This window comes from Oryctolagus cuniculus, chromosome 3 (genome assembly GCF_051225735.1).
Source record: "Oryctolagus cuniculus isolate XC-2025 breed Fujian yellow rabbit chromosome 3, ASM5122573v1, whole genome shotgun sequence".
Lineage (NCBI taxonomy): Eukaryota > Metazoa > Chordata > Mammalia > Lagomorpha > Leporidae > Oryctolagus > Oryctolagus cuniculus.
The window spans coordinates 183701438-183720803 of NC_142869.1; the positions used below are offsets into that span (position 1 = coordinate 183701438).

At 53.6% G+C, this 19366-nt stretch overlaps 1 protein-coding gene across 3 annotated transcripts in view; it reads right to left on the reverse strand.

The window, feature by feature from the left end:
- Positions 1 to 19366, reverse strand: part of TBXAS1 (thromboxane A synthase 1) — a 216382-nt gene that overhangs the window by 117330 nt on the left and 79686 nt on the right. For all 3 annotated transcript variants that reach the window (XM_089328712.1, XM_089328711.1, XM_070071415.2), the window contains one exon: positions 2 to 98. In XM_089328712.1, the coding sequence (XP_089184838.1) occupies positions 2 to 98 (97 nt within the window). The remainder of the gene's footprint in view (position 1; positions 99 to 19366) is intronic.

A 19366-nucleotide genomic window follows, 5' to 3' on the forward strand; every position in this document is an offset into this window, starting at 1 on the left:
CCATTCGGTTTGTGAAGTTGCTGAAGTTCTCCACCAGAACCTGCTTGATCATGTCTGGATCAGAAATGACAATAAACATCTGACGGCCAAGGTAGTACCTGGGAGGAAGGAAAACAGGCGTTTAAACAACACAGTCCTCTCCTGAGAAGCGGCGTAACAACCCAATCCTCTCTTTCCAAAAAGGAGTCCACGCTGGCTTAGAATGAAAGATGAACAGGAAGTCAAGTTGGGGAGGAGATGCAGATGTGGCACCTGTGAACGATGGTAGAGTTGTGATGACCTCATATCACGTTCATTCTGCCCTCCTGGATGGAATGCCTCCTGCTGGTCCCTGGAGATCCATGTTGAATAAGACACAGCCCCCACCCCCCTGTCGGGAAAGACAGGACTGAGAGTGTAAGCGCAGGCGTAGCTCCAGCAGTGAGGCACAGGACAGTGGCAAGGTCCCTGTTTGTTTTCCACAGCTGGGGAGGGAGGCGCTCTACCCAGACGATGCCAAGACCCTTTACATTCATTCTCAGAAAAAGTCTAAAGTGGATTACAGACAGGTGCTTGTGAGGACCTGGGGAAGGTGTAAACCTGCGGAGGGAGGCCTGAACACCTGCTGTCCACACCTACACGTGAAGGAGCTCAGCACACTTACGACATCGGTGAGGAAATCGGTACTGACCTCTGAGCGGAGGCAGCACTCCACGTGCCTCACTGTAGCCGTGGGCATCCTGCGTCTCACTGTACCCGTGGGCGTCCTGCGTCTCACTGTACCCGTGGGCGTCCTGTGTCTCACTGTACCCATGGACGTCCTGTGTCTCACTGTACCCGTGGGCGTCCTGTGTCTCACTGTACCCGTGGGCATCCTGCGTCTCACTGTACCCGTGGGCATCCTGCGTCTCACTGTACCCATGGACGTCCTGTGTCTCACTGTACCCGTGGGCGTCCTGTGTCTCACTGTACCCGTGGGCATCCTGCGTCTCACTGTACCCGTGGGCGTCCTGTGTCTCACTGTACCCGTGGGTGTCCTGTGTCTCACTGTACCCGTGGGCGTCCTGCGTCTCACTGTACCCGTGGGCGTCCTGCGTCTCACTGTACCCGTGGGTGTCCTGTGTCTCACTGTACCTGTGGACGGGACGTCCTGCGTCTCACTGTACCCGTGGGCGTCCTGTGTCTCACTGTACCTGTGGACGGGACGTCCTGTGTCTCACTGTACCCGTGGACAGGATGTCCTGCGTCTCACTGTATCCGTGGACGGGACGTCCTGCGTCTCACTGTACCCGTGGGCGTCCTGCGTCTCACTGTACCTGTGGGTGTCCTGCGTCTCACTGTACCTGTGGACGGGACGTCCTGCGTCTCACTGTACCCGTGGGCGTCCTGCATCTCACTGTACCCGTGGGCGTCCTGCGTCTCACTGTACCCGTGGACGTCCTGCGTCTCACTGTACCTGTGGACGGGACATCCTGCGTCTCACTGTACCCGTGGGCGTCCTGCGTCTCACTGTACCCGTGGACGTCCTGCGTCTCACTGTACCCGTGGGTGTCCTGCATCTCACTGTACCTGTGGACGGGACATCCTGCGTCTCACTGTACCCGTGGGCGTCCTGCGTCTCACTGTACCCGTGGACGTCCTGCGTCTCACTGTACCCGTGAGCGTCCTGTGTCTCACTGTACCCGTGGGTGTCCTGCGTCTCACTGTACCTGTGGACGGGACGTCCTGCGTCTCACTGTACCCGTGGGCATCCTGCATCTCACTGTACCTGTGGACGGGACATCCTGCGTCTCACTGTACCCGTGGACGTCCTGCATCGCACTGTACCCGTGGACGTCCTGCGTCTCACTGTACCCGTGAGCGTCCTGTGTCTCACTGTACCCGTGGGCGTCCTGCGTCTCACTGTACCCGTGGGCGTCCTGTGTCTCACTGTACCCGTGGGCGTCCTGCGTCTCACTGTACCTGTGGACGGGGCGTCCTGTGTCTCACTGTACCCGTGGGCGTCCTGCGTCTCACTGTACCTGTGGACGGGGCGTCCTGTGTCTCACTGTACCCGTGGACGTCCTGTGTCTCACTGTACCCGTGGGCGTCCTGCGTCTCACTGTACCCGTGGGCGTCCTGTGTCTCACTGTACCCGTGGACGTCCTGCGTCTCACTGTACCCGTGGGCGTCCTGCGTCTCACTGTACCCGTGGGCGTCCTGCGTCTCACTGTACCTGTGGACGGGACATCCTGCGTCTCACTGTACCCGTGGGCGTCCTGCGTCTCACTGTACCCATGGGCGTCCTGCGTCTCACTGTACCCGTGGGCGTCCTGCGTCTCACTGTACCTGTGGACGGGACATCCTGCGTCTCACTGTACCCGTGGGCGTCCTGCGTCTCACTGTACCCATGGGCGTCCTGCGTCTCACTGTACCTGTGGACGGGACATCCTGCGTCTCACTGTACCCGTGGGCGTCCTGCGTCTCACTGTACCCGTGGGCGTCCTGCGTCTCACTGTACCTGTGGACGGGACGTCCTGCGTCTCACTGTACCCGTGGACGTCCTGGAGGCACAGAAACAACGAAGACCCAGTCCCAGCCTCCAAAGTGCTCACGGTCTGAGGGCAGGAGCCATTAGGCCACCAGCACACAACGCGATACTGCAGGCCTGGATGACGGTGGGGGGATACTCAGTTCAGTGCTTGGAGGAGAGAGAATGAAGCCTTCCCAGAGGCAGTGCCTTCCAAAGTGAGCTTGGAAAGAGCAGCAGACGTTAGTTCAGGAAGGCGAGTGACAAAGGAGGTGAACTGTGCCTAGCAGAGGAGCCAGCTGAGCAGCTGTGCAGGACAAGCCTGCGGGGCCGTGGTGCGGGTCCAGGCAGCGACTGTCAGCCCAGCGCAGCAGTGACGAGGGCGCTGCATGAGCCTGTGTTTAGTGTATGGAGTTACGCATGCAGAGAGGCAGCTTGGCTGCTGGGGCGTCCAGCTCAGAGGGGAAGGGAACAGATTTTATAAGGGAGGGTCACGTGGAAAAGCGGCCAGGTTCACGCTAGCGTTCTTAGTTACTCAGAATCTTTCTTAAGTCAAAGGTGACATTAATTTTACCTCTTTTCCTTCTCACTAAGGGGAAATTTTTTAAAGACATTTGTCTGGCACATATTAGGCACACTGAAAATATTCTCCACAGTGATTATATTTCATAAAACTGTTGGAGAAATATTTGGGACACAAGAATTCAACAGATGTGGTACAAGGAAAGAAAAAATACGAATGAGCTTGTTTTATTTTACTGGCTACAGCCAAGAAGACCAAGAACAACCAGTAAGTCCACAAACCAAAGCTTCCATGAAGTTGCTGGTGAGTGCTGAGGAGTCTTGAGAACCCAGTGAAAGCTGTGCACCCATTCCTAAGAAAAATGAACACCCAGGACATTTTTACACAGTTTGACAGATCCTTGGACACCTAAACCCAATTCCTGAGCGATGCTTCTCAAACTTAAAACGTTCTTAAACGTTACCTTTGTTTGAAGAAATAATAGCTGAAAGTCCCTCAATTTGACAAGACATAAACTTACAGATTCAAGAAAATGAATGAACCTCAAACAGGATGAACCCAAAGAAATCCGTGTCAAGACCACATCACAATTTAACTTCTGAAAAATAAGAAAAAAGTTTTGACAGCAGCCAGAGGAAAACGGCGCATTAGGGACAGGCACCCTGACTCAAGGACAGCAGATTTCTCATCAGCCAGAGAGAAGTGGTACATCCCTGCAGTGCTAGAGACAGAAAGCTGTCGCTCGCGAGCCAGTCACGTGTTGAGGATCCTGCGGGAAAGAAGTGGAAATAAAGTGGAAATAAAGGCATTCTCCGGTCACGGAGGAGGAACAGAACTTGGCACAAGGAGATCTGTCTTGAAGAACGGCTAAAGAATTCTGCAAACAGAAGAAAGTTTGCAACTTCAGAGAGTTAACAAATGAAGGAAAGGGTAAAAGTAAGGCTACTCTTGTCACGGGTTTCTCGAATCCTGCTTGATGTTGAAACAGAAGTCTTAACGCTGCGTGATGTGGTACTAGACGTTCTGAGGGGCGAAGGGGATGAAACTCGAGGTAAGTGTTCCGCACATCAAGGTGGTGAAGCATCCGCACTTACAGACTGTGACAGTTGTTTTTTAAAGATTTATTTATTTCTTTGAAAGAGTTACAGAGAGAGAAAAGCATCTTCCATCCGCTGGTTCACTCCCCAACTGGCCGCAACAGCCAGATATGAGCCGTCCCGAAGCCAGGAACTTCACCCAGGACTCCTACTTGGGTGGCAGGGGCCCAAGTACTTGGGCCATCTTCTGCTACTTTTATCTAGCCATTAGCAGGAAATTGGATCAGAAGTGGAGCCGCCAGAACTCGAACCAGTGCCCATATGGGATGCCGACGTCACAGGCTACGGCTTTGCCCACTACTCCATAATGTCAGCCCCAGACTGTGACGAATTATGCATGCATATTTATGCAGCTACTGCAAAGACGGTACAAGGTGATATACAAAAATTTCTAATTCTTAAAAATGGTCAAGTTACCTCCAAGAAGGCAAGAAGAGTGAAATAAGAGAACAAAAGAAAACAAACATATCAACTATATGATGTAAGAATGAGGTAACAACAGGGCAGGTGTGTGATGTAGCAGTTAAAACGCTGCTTGGCACACCTGTGTCTTTACCAAAGGCCCGGGTGTGAGTCCTGGCTGTGCTCCTGCTTGTGTTCCTGCTGACATTCACCCTGGGAAGCAGGAGGTGACGGCCCAAGTCCCTGGGTCCCTGCCACCCATGTGGGAAACTTGGACTGAGCTCCTGGCTTCAACCTGACCCAGCCCCAGCCGTTATAGGCATTTGGGGAGTGGACCAGTGGATGGGAAATCTCTCTGCATTTCAAAAATAATTGTTATTAAGAATAACATAGTCTGGTTTCTCTTCAGATCATATAAACCTCACCTTTTACTAAATTAAGTAGTAACACATCAAAATGTGTAGTTGCAGCTAAAGCAGTGCTCAGAGAGAAATTTATAGCACTAAATATTACCTTAGAAAAGAAAGATCTTCCTATGTCAAGAAATTAGAAGAAGAGGAGCAAAAACATCTGGATCGAGCAGAAGGAAGCAAATAATAAGAACAGAAATCAATGAAATTGAAAATAGAGAAACAGAAAAATGAGTGAAACCAATTCTTGTAAAAATTGATAAAAATTAATAAGCCTCCAGCAAAACTTAGATAAAAGACGCGAAGACACAGATCAGCAATATCAAGGAAGATTGTGCCATCACCACGGACACTGTGGCCGTTGAAGGGGTCAGGGACCACCACAGACTGCTCCAGACCAATGCATCTGATAACCAGGGAAAAATGGACAAAATTCTAGAAAACCACAAACCACTAAAGCTCCACTAAGATGAGTTAAACAATCTGAATAATCCTCCCATCCAAGTGCTAACCAGGCCCCACCCTGCTTAGCTTCCAAGATCAGAGGAGATCGGGCGCGTTCAGGGTGGTGTGGCCGTAGACCTGAATAATCCTATAACTGCAGAACAACTGAATTTGTGATTTTCAATGTCCTGGAAAAGGCATCTCCGGGCCCAGGTGGTTTCATTGCAGAATTCTACCAAAGCATTTAAAGAATTAACAATAATTACACAACCTCCTCCAGAAGATAAAAGAAGACGGAACACTGCCCAGCTGAATTTACAAGCATAGTGTTTCTCTGATACAAAAACCAGGCAAAGATAACCCAGAAAAAGAGAACTATAGAAAAATATCCTTCATGTCTTACAAAAATCTAACAAATCTAGCAATGTATACAAGGAATTATATGGCACAATTATACAAGTGGTATTTATACTAGATAAGTAAGGCTGGTTCCAATTTTTAAAAATATCTTATAAATATGGGGTTTCTTTTTTAATTTTTTTAAAGATTTATTTATTTGAAAGGCAGAGTTACACAGAGAGAGGAGAGGCAGAGAGAGAGAGAGAGAGAGAGAGAGAGGTCCTCCATCTGCTGGTTCACTCCCCAATTGGCCAGAGCTGCAGCGACCTGAAGCCAGGAGCCAGGAGCTTCTTCCGGGTCTCCCATGTGGGTGCAGGGGCCCAAGGTCTTGGGCCATCCTCCACCACTTTCCCAGGCCTCAGCAGAGAGCCAGATCAGAAGTGGAGCAGCTGGGACTCAAACCGGCACCCATATGGGATGCCGGCACTGCAGGCAGCAGCTCTACCTGCTATGGCACAGCACCGGCCCCCTCTTTTTTATTTTTTAAAATTTAATTTGAGGGGCTGGCATTGTGATGTAGCGAGTAAGGCTGCCATCTGCAGTGCCGACATCCCACATAGGCACTGGTTCAAGTTCCAGCTGCTCCATTTAGATCCAGCTCCCTGCTGATGTGCCTGGGAAAGCAGTGGAAGATGGTTCAAGTGCTTGGGCCCCTGCACCCACATGAGAAACTCGGAAGAAGCTCCTGGCTCCTGACTTTGGACCATCACAGCTCTGCCATTGTAGCCATTTGGGGAGTGAACCAGAGGATGGAAGGTCTCTCTTTCTCTGTCTCTCTGTCTCTCTGTCTCTCTCTCTCTCTAACTCTGCCTTTCAAATAAGTTTATTTTATTTATTGGAAAGGCATAGTGAATAAGAAGTTGAGAGAGAGAGACACACACACACACACACTCACAGATTCCCACCCACTGGTTCCTTCCCCAAAGGCCCACAGTACTCAAATCTGAACCAGGCCACAGTAGGAACTGGGAACTCAATCCAGGTCTTCTGTTGAGGGGCAGAGACCCAACAGCTTGACCCATAGTCTGCTGCCTCCGGGGTACACATTAGCAGGAAGCTGCAGAAGGAAACAGTGTTGGGATTCATATTGGACCCTGCAGTATAGGATGTGGGCATTCCACATCCTATAACATCACTGTTATGCCAGCGGCCCATCCCTGGTTCAATATTTTAGAATCATTCTATAGAATTGATCATATTAACAGCTTTAAAAAAATGTGATTATATCTGGTAACACAGAGAAAGCATTTGACAAAATCTAGCACTTGTTCACAGAAACCTCTCAAGAACAAAGTGGGGTGGGCGGGAGGTGGGTAGGAGGGGGAAGCCAGCACTGTGGCATAGTAGGTTAAACCTCCGCCTGCAGCACTGGCGTCCCATGTGGGCACCATTTCGAGTCCCAGCTGCTCCATTTCCAATCCAGTTCCCTGCTAATGGCCTGAGAAAGTGGCAAAAGATGGCCCAAGTCCTTGGGCCCCTGCACCCATGTGGGAGACCTGGAAGAAGCTGCTGGCTCCTGGCTTCAGATCAGCCAGCTCCAGCCGTTGTGGCCATTTGGGGAGTGAATCAGCAGATGGAAGATATCCACCCCCCCATAACTCTGCCTATCAAATAAATAAATAAGTCTTTTTTGAAAACCACAATGCCATTTACGATGTGGACAAAGAGAGCAAAGAAGATCTGAGTAAGGGGAGAGACAGCGTGTTCATGGATTGGAAGACCTCACACTATACAGAGTCTGTTCTCCCAGAAGCGGTAGATAGGTTTAATGTAATCTCAGTGAAAATCTCAGAATTTTGCAGACGTACATAAACTTACTTAATGTATATGCAAAGACAAGGGACCTAGAAAACTAATCAGTTTAAAATACATTTTTGCTCCTTTCTTTGAGAGGCAGAGAGACAAAGAAAGGACTCTTACCCTCTGGTTCCCTGCCCAGATGCCCACAATGGCCAGAGCGGGGTTAGACCAAAGCTAGGCTTTCGGAACTCAGTCCATGTCTCCCACGTGAGTGGCAGCCACAAATGCTGCCTCCCGGGGTCTGCATTATGGAAAGTGTAATCAGGAGCTGGAGCCAGGTGTAGAATCTAGGTTCTCTGACATGGGATGTGGGTGTGTTAACCATTAGGCTAAACGCCCAGCCGCTAAATCAGAATGAAATCGGAGGAATCAGTATACCAGATCCTAAGACGTGGCTATAATATAGTCAAGACTGCGTGGTACTGTCAGATAGATGGATAAGCAGACACTCTGCAAACACACACACACACACACACACGAGTGCATGTAAACCTCAATATATCTAAATAATCTCTGGTTGTATCAGTATAGTTTCCTGGTTTTGGTAAGGTACCATAGTGATGCAAGAGGTTACTACTGGGGCAAGGCTACAGACAATATCCCTGGATATTTTTTGCAACTTCCTGTGACTCTATAAATATTTCAAAACAACAAGATTTTTCAAAATCACTTTGGAGTTTGATAAACTATCGAGTAGCAACCCTTCTTCCCGCCAAATCTGATGGAATGGGCGTTGGGGGCGGGGGGACCTGGGAATCTACATTTGAACTAGCTCTTGGGTTTCAAGGCAAGAAGACTACACCCACACTCTGAAAAACACTTGCTGGCTAGTGGTTTCCCCCTTCAGTGGCTGGTGAAAACCAGCTGTGCAGTGTTCAGAAAATACCAAGGCCTGGCCTCGCCCAGACTTACCACACCAGAGTCTCTGGGGTGGGACCAGTTACCTCTCTCATTTTAACAAGCTCCCAGGGGGTCCCAGTGTGATTGACAGTGGCCAGACTGGACACCCAGAAAGCATCAGTTAACAACTCTCTCTGTGTCTCACCCGAGTTCACACCCATTCTCATTTCCCTAAATTCTTAGATCTGAGAGGAAAGTAGTTGCACAGTGGGTAATGACATATATGTCATTATCAAAATGACCTTACGCACCACCTGGGTCTTTTTAAAAGAAACAGAATAACGCTTCTGCACTCCAGAGAAAGTGTCCTGCCATTAGTCACGTGGGAGTCTCTCTCCCTTTTTCTAGTAATACTGCTAGTGCTAAAAGCAATTCTGCAATACTTCCTTTAGAATTGCTTTAGAGCTGGTTTATGAACCTCATGAGAACACTAGCCCCATTTTACATGTAAATTGTGTGATCTCGTGAATTTGTGTTTATAAAAATGCTCATCTGCAGTTTGAAGAGCCCCCAAGAAAATTATTTATTTATTTGAAAGGCAAAGTGACATCCAGATAGGGAGACCTTCTATCCACTGATTCACTCCCCAGATGGTCTTGACAGCTTGGTCTAGGCCAGGAGCCTGGAACTCCATCCAGGCCTCCCAAGCACGTGGCTATCTTCCACTGCTGTCCCAGGTACATTACCAGAAAGGGAGCTAGACTGGAAACAGAGCAGATGGGACTTGAACTAGAGCCCCAGTGTGGGATGCCATCATGGCAAGTGGTGGCTTAACCCACTGTGCCACAACGCCGGCCCCTAGAAAGATCTTAGAGAAATTGAAGTGAAGCTGGCCTTAAGCATGCCTGGGCTTCCTTGCTGGTGCAGGGAAGTCTCCACTGTATGCCCACCACTCCTATAGAATCATCTCCCCCACTGTCCTGAGGAGCTGTCAGTCATGGAACCCTGCCCTCTGGTCATGGGGATGGACTCAGTATCCAGGCTGTCAGTCATGCTGTCTTGTCTCCTTGGCAAGGGGTGAGCACACGCCCCAGTCAGGGCCAGCCAATGCTTCACTGAGGTTTCTATGTGGATGCCAACTGAAAAGTTCTGTGTTTTCCTGAGAGCTGCAAAACTGGGGACATTAACCCAGGGCTGCTGGTGCCCGTCTTCATCTGCACAGAGAGAACCGACTTCACAGAGCGCTGAGACTGTCTAGGAGAGAGCCTATCTACACTAAGTGCTGAGAGAGACTGTGTAGGAGAGAGTGTCTACAATGAGCGCTGAGAGAGACTGTCTAGGAGAGAACCCATCTACACTAAGTGCTGAGAGAGACTGTCTAGGAGAGAACCCGTCTACACTGACTGCTGAGAGAGACTGTCTAGGAGAGAGTGTCTACAATGAGCGCTGAGAGAGACTATCTAGGAGAGAATCTGTCTACACTAAGTGCTGAGAGAGACTGTCTAGGAGAGAATCCGTCTACACTAAGTGCTGAGAGACTGTCTAGGAGAGAGTGTCTACAATGAGCACTGAGAGAGACTGTCTAGGAGAGAACCCGTCTACACTGCTGAGAGAGACTGTCTAGGAGAGAGCCCGTCTACACTGAGCGCTGAGAGAGACTGTCTAGGTGAGAACCCTCTTACAGAGTGCTGAGAGACTGTCTAGGAGAGTTTCTACACTGAGTGCTGAGAGAGACTGTCTAGCGAGGGCCCGTCTACACTGAGTGCTGAGACACTGTCTAGGTGAGAACCCTCTTACAGAGCACTGAGAGAGACTATCTAGGAGAGAGCCTGTCTACACTGAGTGCTGAGAGACTGTCTAGGCGAGAACCCTCTTACAGAGCGCTGAGAGAGACTGTCTAGGAGAGAGCCCGTCTACACTGAGTGCTGAGAGACTGTCTAGGAGAGAGCCCGTCTACACTGAGTGCTGAGAGACTGTCTAGGAAGTGAAGCCAGGTCCAGGCTCTCCCTCTGCAGCGCTTGCTGTGACCCTCTAACCCAGCGAAGTCGCTTCCAGTGGATTTCTACACTGGTGATCAAGACATCCTGACTAGCAGGGAGCCTTTTCCTCTTCAGTCTGTGAATGCCTGATGCCATTCTGCCTGTCAAGATTTTCTTGCCTAAAATGGTCTGAGCTCGGTTTTGTGCAGTCTCCACTAAAATTCACGCTGAAACTTAACCCCACTGTGGGATATTAGGAGATGGAGCAGGGCGGGAACTTTGGAGCAGCGAGCTAACCACCGCTTGTGAGACTCAGGTCACATATGTGAGGCTGTTTGAAGTCCCTGCTGATGTGCCTGGGAAGGCAGCGGGTGATGGCCAAGTCCTTAGGTCTCTGCCACCACATGGGAGACCCAGTTGGAGTTCCTGGATCCTGGCTTCCACCTGGCCCGTCCCTGCTATCACGGCCATTTGGGGAGTGAACCCATGATGCGAGATCTCTCTTCTCTGTTTCTCCCGTTCCTTCAGTCTCCCTGTCTTTCAAATAAGTAAATAAATTTTTAAATGAAGAAAGAGAAGGGACACGAGGGGCCATGAAGATGTGCTTGATTAATCCATTAATGGGCTACTTGGAGAGTGGGTCTAGGATAAAAGCAAGCCTGACGCTGGCTCTTGCAGGCTCGCCCTGCCCTGCCTTGCGACGCCTCGTGCCCCGTCAGGGTGGTGCAGAGTCCCCAGCAGAAGGACCTTGGCAGGTGCAGCCCCTCTGCCTCGGACTTCCCAGCCTCCAGAACCGTGCGCCTGTTTTCTTTACTAATCGCCCAGCTGGTGGTATTTGTTTATAGCAGCGGGAAATGGACCAGTGGTCAGCGCATGGCATGCCTTGAGATGGCGTGGCGTGCTAGGAACAAGTGGCGCGAGGCTGGGCCATGCGGCACCCAGGGCGGCCAGCTGGGCTGCACACACGGGGAGGGAGGCCAGAGCCGTCCTTGGATGCTCTGGGTGGCAGCTGTGACACGGCGTGAAGCCTAGGTAATCTGCGGTTTGCTGCGGCTCTGATCCTGTCACTGCTGTGAATGCAAAAGGCAATCAAGTGAGAGCGCTTGCATTTTCAGTCCACTCTCTGCAGCACACACAGGGAGACCTGAGGGTGAAGTGGGCACATGGCCCTTCTCAAACCTGAGAGGCAACAGCCACGGTTAGCTTTTCTTAAAAAGATGTATCTGAAAGGCAGAGTTACAGAGAGAGGGGGGAGAGACAGAGAGGTCTTCCTCTGCTGGTTCACTCCCCAGAAGGCCACAACAGCCGGAGCTGGGCTGATCCAAAGTCAGGAGCCAGGAGCTTCTTCCGGGTTTCCCACGTGAGTGCAGGGGCCTGAGCACCTGGGCCATCTTCACTGCTTTCCCAGGCCACAGCAGAGAGGACCGGAAGAGGAGCAGCCAGGACTGAAACCCAAGCCTTTATGGGATGCCGGCACTGCAGGCGGCGGCTTAACCTACTAAGCCACAGTGCTGGCCCCCCAGAGTTAGCATTTACTGAGCGCTTCCCACTGCAAGGCCGCGTTCTGAGTGCATTACTTTGTTACCTCATTTTACCCTCCTAGAACATGGACGAGGTGGCCATCACGCTCCCTTCTTCAGAATAGGAAACTGAGGCTTAGGTAACTTAGTAACTTGCCCAAGACAGGGACTCAACCCCGGCTGCCAGAGTCAGGTCCCTCCCACCGAGCTCACTGCCCTCTTCCCCTGTGGCTGCCCTCTGCCAGTGCCAGCAGGCAGGAAACAGCCAGGCTCCCAGCTGTGCAAGCTGGGTCCCTAAAGGTGGAGACTTAAGGCAGATTCTCACTTAATGGACCAGAAAACCTCAGCCCAATTAGGAGGCAAGGCCTTGCTTCCTTCTAATCCAGAGCTATACGCAGACTCCTTTAGGGGCAAGGAGTTCTATTCGTTTATAGCTATTTATGCTCCTAAGAATTTGATGATTCAACTCCAGAGCACCTGGCTGAAGAGAAAATTTAGGCAAATCAGTGAAGTATTGTGTAGACGAAAATAACACTTGTTTGACTAGTTTAATTAGTGGTTTCCTTTTTTTGTTTGTTTGTTTAACTGACCATTTAGTTCAACCAAAATAGCACCACACTTCTCAGAACCCAAGTAGGAGAGACTGTGGGTGTCAGCCTGGGGGCCACCTGGCCCTGTGCCAGAAGACCCGGCTCGGGTCAGGATTGAGCGTTCACGGGGGCGAGTTGTCACCTGCGGGCATCGGCTCAGACAGATGTGGAAGCTGTCCAGCTGAACGGGAAAAGCACGCTGTAAAGTAGTCGTGCCGCCCAGTCCATCTCGCTGGCAGCAGAGTTGGGCTGTGTACCGGGCACGTGCCTGCGTCAGGCACCATGCGGGGCTTTGCTGACAGATTCCTGGACAGAGTCTAGAAGGAAGATATATCAGACGACGAATAGTGCGTGCACCTGGAGCGGGAAATCATGGGACTTTTAACGTTGCTTGTTTCATTTTCCAATATTTCGTAGTGAGTGTGTGCGACCTTTTAGGAAAAGATAAAGGGAGGTTGGAGGCTCACTCGCCTGGCTCAGTCCCACTGAGGCTGCCAGGAGGCAGAGCAGTGGTTGTCAGTGCTGCAGCTACAGGGCTTGGAGTCTTAGGGACTCAGGTTCGAGGCCTCGTCCTGTGATACAGCAGCCGTGTCACCTGCAGCAACTGACAGCCTTCTCGAGCTGGTTTCTTTGATAAAAGAGGCTGTTAGGAGACTCAGATGGGGAGAGTTTGCAGTGTTTTGTGCCTGCCCCAGCAGGTGGGCTACCCCCGGGGGTGCCATTTAGTGGGAGATAGAGAAGCTGCCAGGGGAAGTGCCTCGTGGTTGGGGCAGTCAGCAGCCCCCGAAGGAGCCCAGCACCCCCACGTGAGCAGAAATCACAGGAGTGCACCCGTGTCCAGGAGGACGCTGAAGAATCCTAGGGGCCTGCACCCCTCTGACAGCTGCTCACCAGCTCAGTCTGGGGACCCGTGCTCAGGGCCAGCCTGACTTCCAGCAGGGTAACTGTCTATCTGACCTCAAGTCTAACCTCTGGCGTGGCGTGCAGGTACAGAAGTGAGGGCAGCTCAGGGGGAAAGGGGCGTGCACTATTGGAAAGCCCAGCTGTGCAGGCTTGAAACTCCCAACTTCCAAGAAGCCCAGAGGAAGCTCGGAGGCCCGGTGCCAGGAGCAGTGGGAGACTTGGCTCGCCAGGTTCTGCACGGTGCTGTGGGGAAGGCAGGACCTTGGGAGTCCTGGGCTCTGTCCCTGCTGGGCCCCTTGTTCTCTGGTTGGTTGGCTAGCCAATCTGCCGTGAGAACAAGATGTGAGTTAGCTGATGGCAGAGCAGCCACCAGGGAGACCACAGTCTCTTTCTCCGGCCTGTCGTCTGACATCAGTGTGCGTGACCCGCCCGTGGAAGCCTGGGGGCACTGGTGCCTGGGGACAGAGCCCTGCAGAGGCTCATGGTCTGAATCAGCTCTTTGTCCCACCTCCCTTTCTCTGGGGTTCCCGGCGTCTGTTCAGCTACTTTCTCCCATAGATAGCGTCCCTTGGTCCCTTACTCCCTGGCCAGATTCTGGGCTGCCCACAGAGTTATGTCTCCATCGTTCTTTATCTTTCTGCTCCAATGCTTATCCACAAGTGACCCCAACTTGTTTTACTCACCTGGGACCTTGCCAAATACAAATCTAATTATGCCACTCCTGATGGAACAAGTCCTTTGGGGGCCTTCAGAGAGCAGCACACATGTCCTTTACAAGCTGGTCCCTACCTTGCCCTGGCCCCCTCCCTCTCTCTCTCTCACCACTCAAAGTGAGAAAGGGAGGTGGAGGGAGTGGCTGAGCCACCTGGGGGTAGTTCCTGTTATCTCCTGGCCAGCAGGATGTAGGCTTGTAAATAAATGAATGAACTTGGCCTGGACCAAGTTCACAGCAGTTCAGGGAGCCGAGGCCCACCTAGACTGACCCGTAGTGCATTATGCCCTCGTTGCCCTACGGCAGCATGCCTCATGGCCCACCCACCCATTGCCATGACAGGAAACAGCAGACCAATGGGAAGCAGTGCAAAGGAGTGGCAGCTGGAGTGCAGCAGCTCTGCCCCTGCTTCCCAGAAAAACCATGCATGTTCCTTCCCCCTCAGTGCACCGCCCTCCCTACGCAGCCCTGTCAGGTTAGGCTCAGTTCTGAGATGAGGGGACCCCACTCTCCTCTCCCCCCTCAGTGCACCGCCCTCCTTATGCAGCCCTGTCAGGTTAGGCTCAGTTCTGAGATGAGGGGACCCCACTCTCCACTCCCCCCTCAGTGCACCGCCCTCCTTATGCAGCCCTGTTAGGTTAAGCAGAGTTCTGAGATGAGGGGACCCCACTCTCCTCTCCCCGCTCAGTGCACCGCCCTCCTTACGCAGCCCTGTCAGGTTAAGCAGAGTTGTGAGATGAGGGGACCCCACTCTCCTCTCCCCCCTCAGTGCACCGCCCTCCTTACGCAGCCCTGTCAGGTTAAGCAGAGTTGTGAGATGAGGGGACCCCACTCTCCTCTCCCCCCTCAGTGCACCGCCCTCCTTACGCAGCCCTGTCAGGTTAAGCAGAGTTGTGAGATGGGGCCGTTCCTCTCCCCCCTCAGTGCACCGTCCTCCTTACGCAGCCCTGTCAGGTTAAGCAGAGTTGTGAGATGAGGGGACCCCACTCTCCTCTCCCACCTAGTGCACCACCCTCCTTACGCAGCCCTGTCAGGTTAGGCTCAGTTCTGAGACGAGGGGACCCCACTCTCCTCTCCCCCCTCAGTGCACTGCCCTCCCTACGCAGCCCTGTCAGGTTAAGCAGAGTTGTGAGATGAGGGGACCCCACTCTCCTCTCCCCCCTAGTGCACCGCCCTCCTTACGCAGCCCTGTCAGGTTAAGCAGAGTTGTGAGATGAGGGGACCCCACTCTCCTCTCCCCCCTCAGTGCACCGCCCTCCTTACACAGCCCTGTCAGGTTAAGCAGAGTTGTGAGATGAGGGGACCCCACTCTCCTCTCCCCCCTCAGTGCACCGCCCTCCTTATGCAGCCCTGTCAGGTTAAGCAGAGTTGTGAGATGAGGGGACCCCACTCTCCTCTCCTCCCACAGTGCACCGCCCTCCCTACGCAGCCCTGTCAGGTTAAGCAGAGTTGTGAGATGAGGGGACCCCACTCTCCTCTCCCCCCTCAGTGCACCGCCCTCCTTACGCAGCCCTGTCAGGTTAAGCAGAGTTGTGAGATGGGGCCGCTCCTCTCCCCGCTCAGTGCACCACCCTCCTTACGCAGCTCTGTCAGGTTAAGCAGAGTTGTGAGATGAGGGGACCCCACTCTCCTCTCCCCCCTCAGTGCACCGCCCTCCCTCCGCAGCCCTGTCAGGTTAAGCAGAGTTGTGAGATGAGGGGACCCTACTCTCCTCTCCCCCCTCAGTGCACCGCCCTCCCTCCGCAGCCCTGTCAGGTTAAGCAGAGTTGTGAGATGGGGACGCTCCTCTCCCCTCTCAGTGCACCGCCCTCCTTACGCAGCCCTGTCAGGTTAAGCAGAGTTGTGAGATGAGGGGACCCCACTCTCCTCTCCCCCCTCAGTGCACCACCCTCCTTACGCAGCCCTGTCAGGTTAGGCTCAGTTCTGAGATGAGGGACCCCACTCTCCTCTCCCCCTCAGTGCACCGCCCTCCTTACGCAGCCCTATCAGGTTAGGCTCAGTTCTGAGATGAGGGGACCCCACTCCTCTCCCCCCTAGTGCACCGCCCTCCTTACGCAGCCTTGTCAGGTTAAGCAGAGTTGTGAGATGAGGGGACCCCACTCTCCTCTCCTCCTAAAGTGCTCCGCCCTCCTTACTCAGCCCTGTCAGGTTAGGCTCAGTTCTGAGACGAGGGGACCCCACTCTCCTCTCCCCCCTCAGTGCACTGCCCTCCTTACGCAGCCCTGTCAGGTTAAGCAGAGTTGTGAGATGGGGCCCCTCCTCTCCCCACTCAGTGCACCGCCCTCCTTACGCTGCCCTGTCAGGTTAGGTTCAGTTCTGAGATGAGGGGACCCCACTCTCCTCTCCCCCCTCAGTGCACCGCCCTCCTTACGCAGCCCTGTCAGGTTAGGCTCAGTTCTGAGATGAGGGGACCCCACTCTCCTCTCCTCCTAAAGTGCTCCGCCCTCCTTACTCAGCCCTGTCAGGTTAGGCTCAGTTCTGAGATGAGGGGACCCCACTCTCCTCTCCCCCCTCAGTGCACCGCCCTACTTACGCAGCCCTGTCAGGTTAAGCAGAGTTGTGAGATGGGGCCGCTCCTCTCCCCGCTCAGTGCACCGCCCTCCTTATGCAGCCCTGTCAGGTTAAGCAGAGTTGTGAGATGGGGTCGCTCCTCTCCCCCCTCAGTGCACCGCCCTCCTTATGCAGCCCTGTCAGGTTAAGCAGAGTTGTGAGATGAGGGGACCCCACTCTCCTCTCCCCCCTCAGTGCACCCTCCTCCTTACGCAGCCCTGTCAGGTTAAGCAGAGTTGTGAGATGAGGGGACCCCACTCTCCTCTCCCCCCTCAGTGCACCCTCCTCCTTACGCAGCCCTGTCAGGTTAAGCAGAGTTGTGAGATGGGGTCGCTCCTCTCCCCCCTCAGTGCACCGCCCTCCTTACGCAGCCCTGTCAGGTTAGGCTCAGTTCTGAGATGAGGGACCCCACTCTCCTCTCCTCCCACAGTGCACCGCCCTCCCTACACAGCCCTGTCAGGTTAGGCTCAGTTCTGAGATGAGGGGACCTCACTCTCCCCCCCCCTCAGTGCACCGCCCTCCCTCCGCAGCCCTGTCAGGTTAAGCAGAGTTGTGAGATGGGGCCGCTCCTCTCCCCGCTCAGTGCACCGCCCTCCTTATGCAGCCCTGTCAGGTTAGGCTCAGTTCTGAGATGAGGGGACCCCACTCTCCTCTCCCCCCTCAGTGCACCGCCCTCCTTACGCAGCCCTGTCTGGTTAGGCTCAGTTCTGAGATGAGGGGACCCCACTCCTCTCCCCCCTAGTGCACCGCCCTCCTTACGCAGCCCTGTCAGGTTAAGCAGAGTTGTGAGATGAGGGGACCCCACTCTCCTCTGCCCCCTAGTGCACCACCCTCCTTACGCAGCCCTGTCAGGTTAGGCTCAGTTCTGAGACGAGGGGACCCCACTCTCCTCTCCCCCCTCAGTGCACTGCCCTCCTTACGCAGCCCTGTCAGGTTAAGCAGAGTTGTGAGATGGGGCCCCTCCTCTCCCCACTCAGTGCACCGCCCTCCTTATGCTGCCCTGTCAGGTTAGGTTCAGTTCTGAGATGAGGGGACCCCACTCTCCTCTCCCCACTCAGTGCACCGCCCTCCCTACGCAGCCCTATCAGGTTAGGCTCAGTTCTGAGATGAGGGGACCCCACTCTCCTCTCCCCGCTCAGTGCACCGCCCTCCTTACGCAGCCCTGTCAGGTTAAGCAGAGTTGTGAGATGGGGCCGCTCCTCTCCTCCTGCAGTGCACCACCCTCCTTACGCCGCCCTGTCAGGTTAAGCAGAGTTGTGAGATGGGGCCGCTCCTCTCCGAAGGGGCCCCACTCTGAGTGTGGACCAGGTGCTTTTGCTTCCTCCAGAGAACGCTTGCTGCTTGCAGGTCTTACTCGCTCGTGAATTCTTTCCTGAGGCAAAGTCAAGAACCTGGGTGACCGGTCGTGCATGTTCACTGTCCAATGCCACGTGCGCCAGTCCCGACAGCCAGCCCACACTTTCTAGAAGCTTCCATGGTCTCTCACCCCTGTGCCTTTGCACATGTTCTTCCCACTGCCTTGCTTGGACCAACACTGCTCTTTTCTTGCCTGGGGATCTCTTAGCAGTCCTCCGCTAACTGCAGCTTTAAACACAGGGGCCCTGTAGTGTTCCTAGATGTCACACCACAGTGTTAGCCACACGGCCATGCAGAGTGCTGGATTCCAGCTCCAAACTGAAGCCAGCTGGGCTCGGGCCCTGGGTCACTGCCATAGCTCCCAGCAGGACTCTGTCTCCAAACCAGCCATGGCCAAATCCGCCTTTGCGAGACGAGCCGCTGGTGTCCTGCTCCCTGTAAGCCTCAAAGGCGTCTTCGTCACTGAAGCTCCAAGTCCCAGCTTCTTGACTTGTAGCCGGGCCCCCAGTGCCTCATAGCCTCTCCCTCCCTGCCCCGCGTCTTTTACCAACCTCCCAAGCTCTCCCAGCGATGTGTTTCAGAGGCCACAGGAAGTGCTTCACAGTCTCGCGTTTGGGTCAAGGGCAAACAGCTTCACAAGTATTCAAGTTGCGACAATTTAGGGAGCATTTAAAAAAATTAGTTCCCATGAATTGAACGCATTTCTCATGGTGACTGATAGATGTCGCTGTGTTTCCTATGGATATGTAGACTGTCCCACCCTGGGGTGCCTCAGCACACGGTTTGGGAACCACAGCCTTTCGCTCTTGCTATCAAAATGTGACTTGTCACTTTCCAAGTTGCGGTACTTTTCCGTGGCCCACCTCCCTGATTTTCCTCCTGAAGTGCCAGTGCCCTCCTGGAAAACCCTTCCGCGTGCTGGGTCTGTCCCTTCTGAGGAGCCTTGCGGAACCCCAGTCCTGCAGCTTGCACCGCACGGGGTCGTTCCTCCGCCGACCGGCACCGCACGCTGTCCGTCGACAGGCTCTTACTGCTCTGTGAGTTTCTCAAGGACAGAGCGCTGTGTATTCTCTCCTCGTGTCGCAGGAAGCCAGCAGAGTGCCTCGTGCGTAGGAGCAAGTGGAGGGACGGTCCGCAACGCGCCTCAGTGGCTTTGTCCTCCTGACACCGATTCCTGCCTCTGGCAGGTTCAAGCCAGACCTGGAATCCCAGAACCTCTGTTTCTCTTTAATCACGCTGCTTCTTTGCATTCCCAGTCACCCAGACCCTAGCCACTCCCTAAAACTTGGAGCCCACTCTCTATTCCACCTCCAGCCCCATGGAGAGGCCCCCTGCAGAGCTGCCCCCCCCACC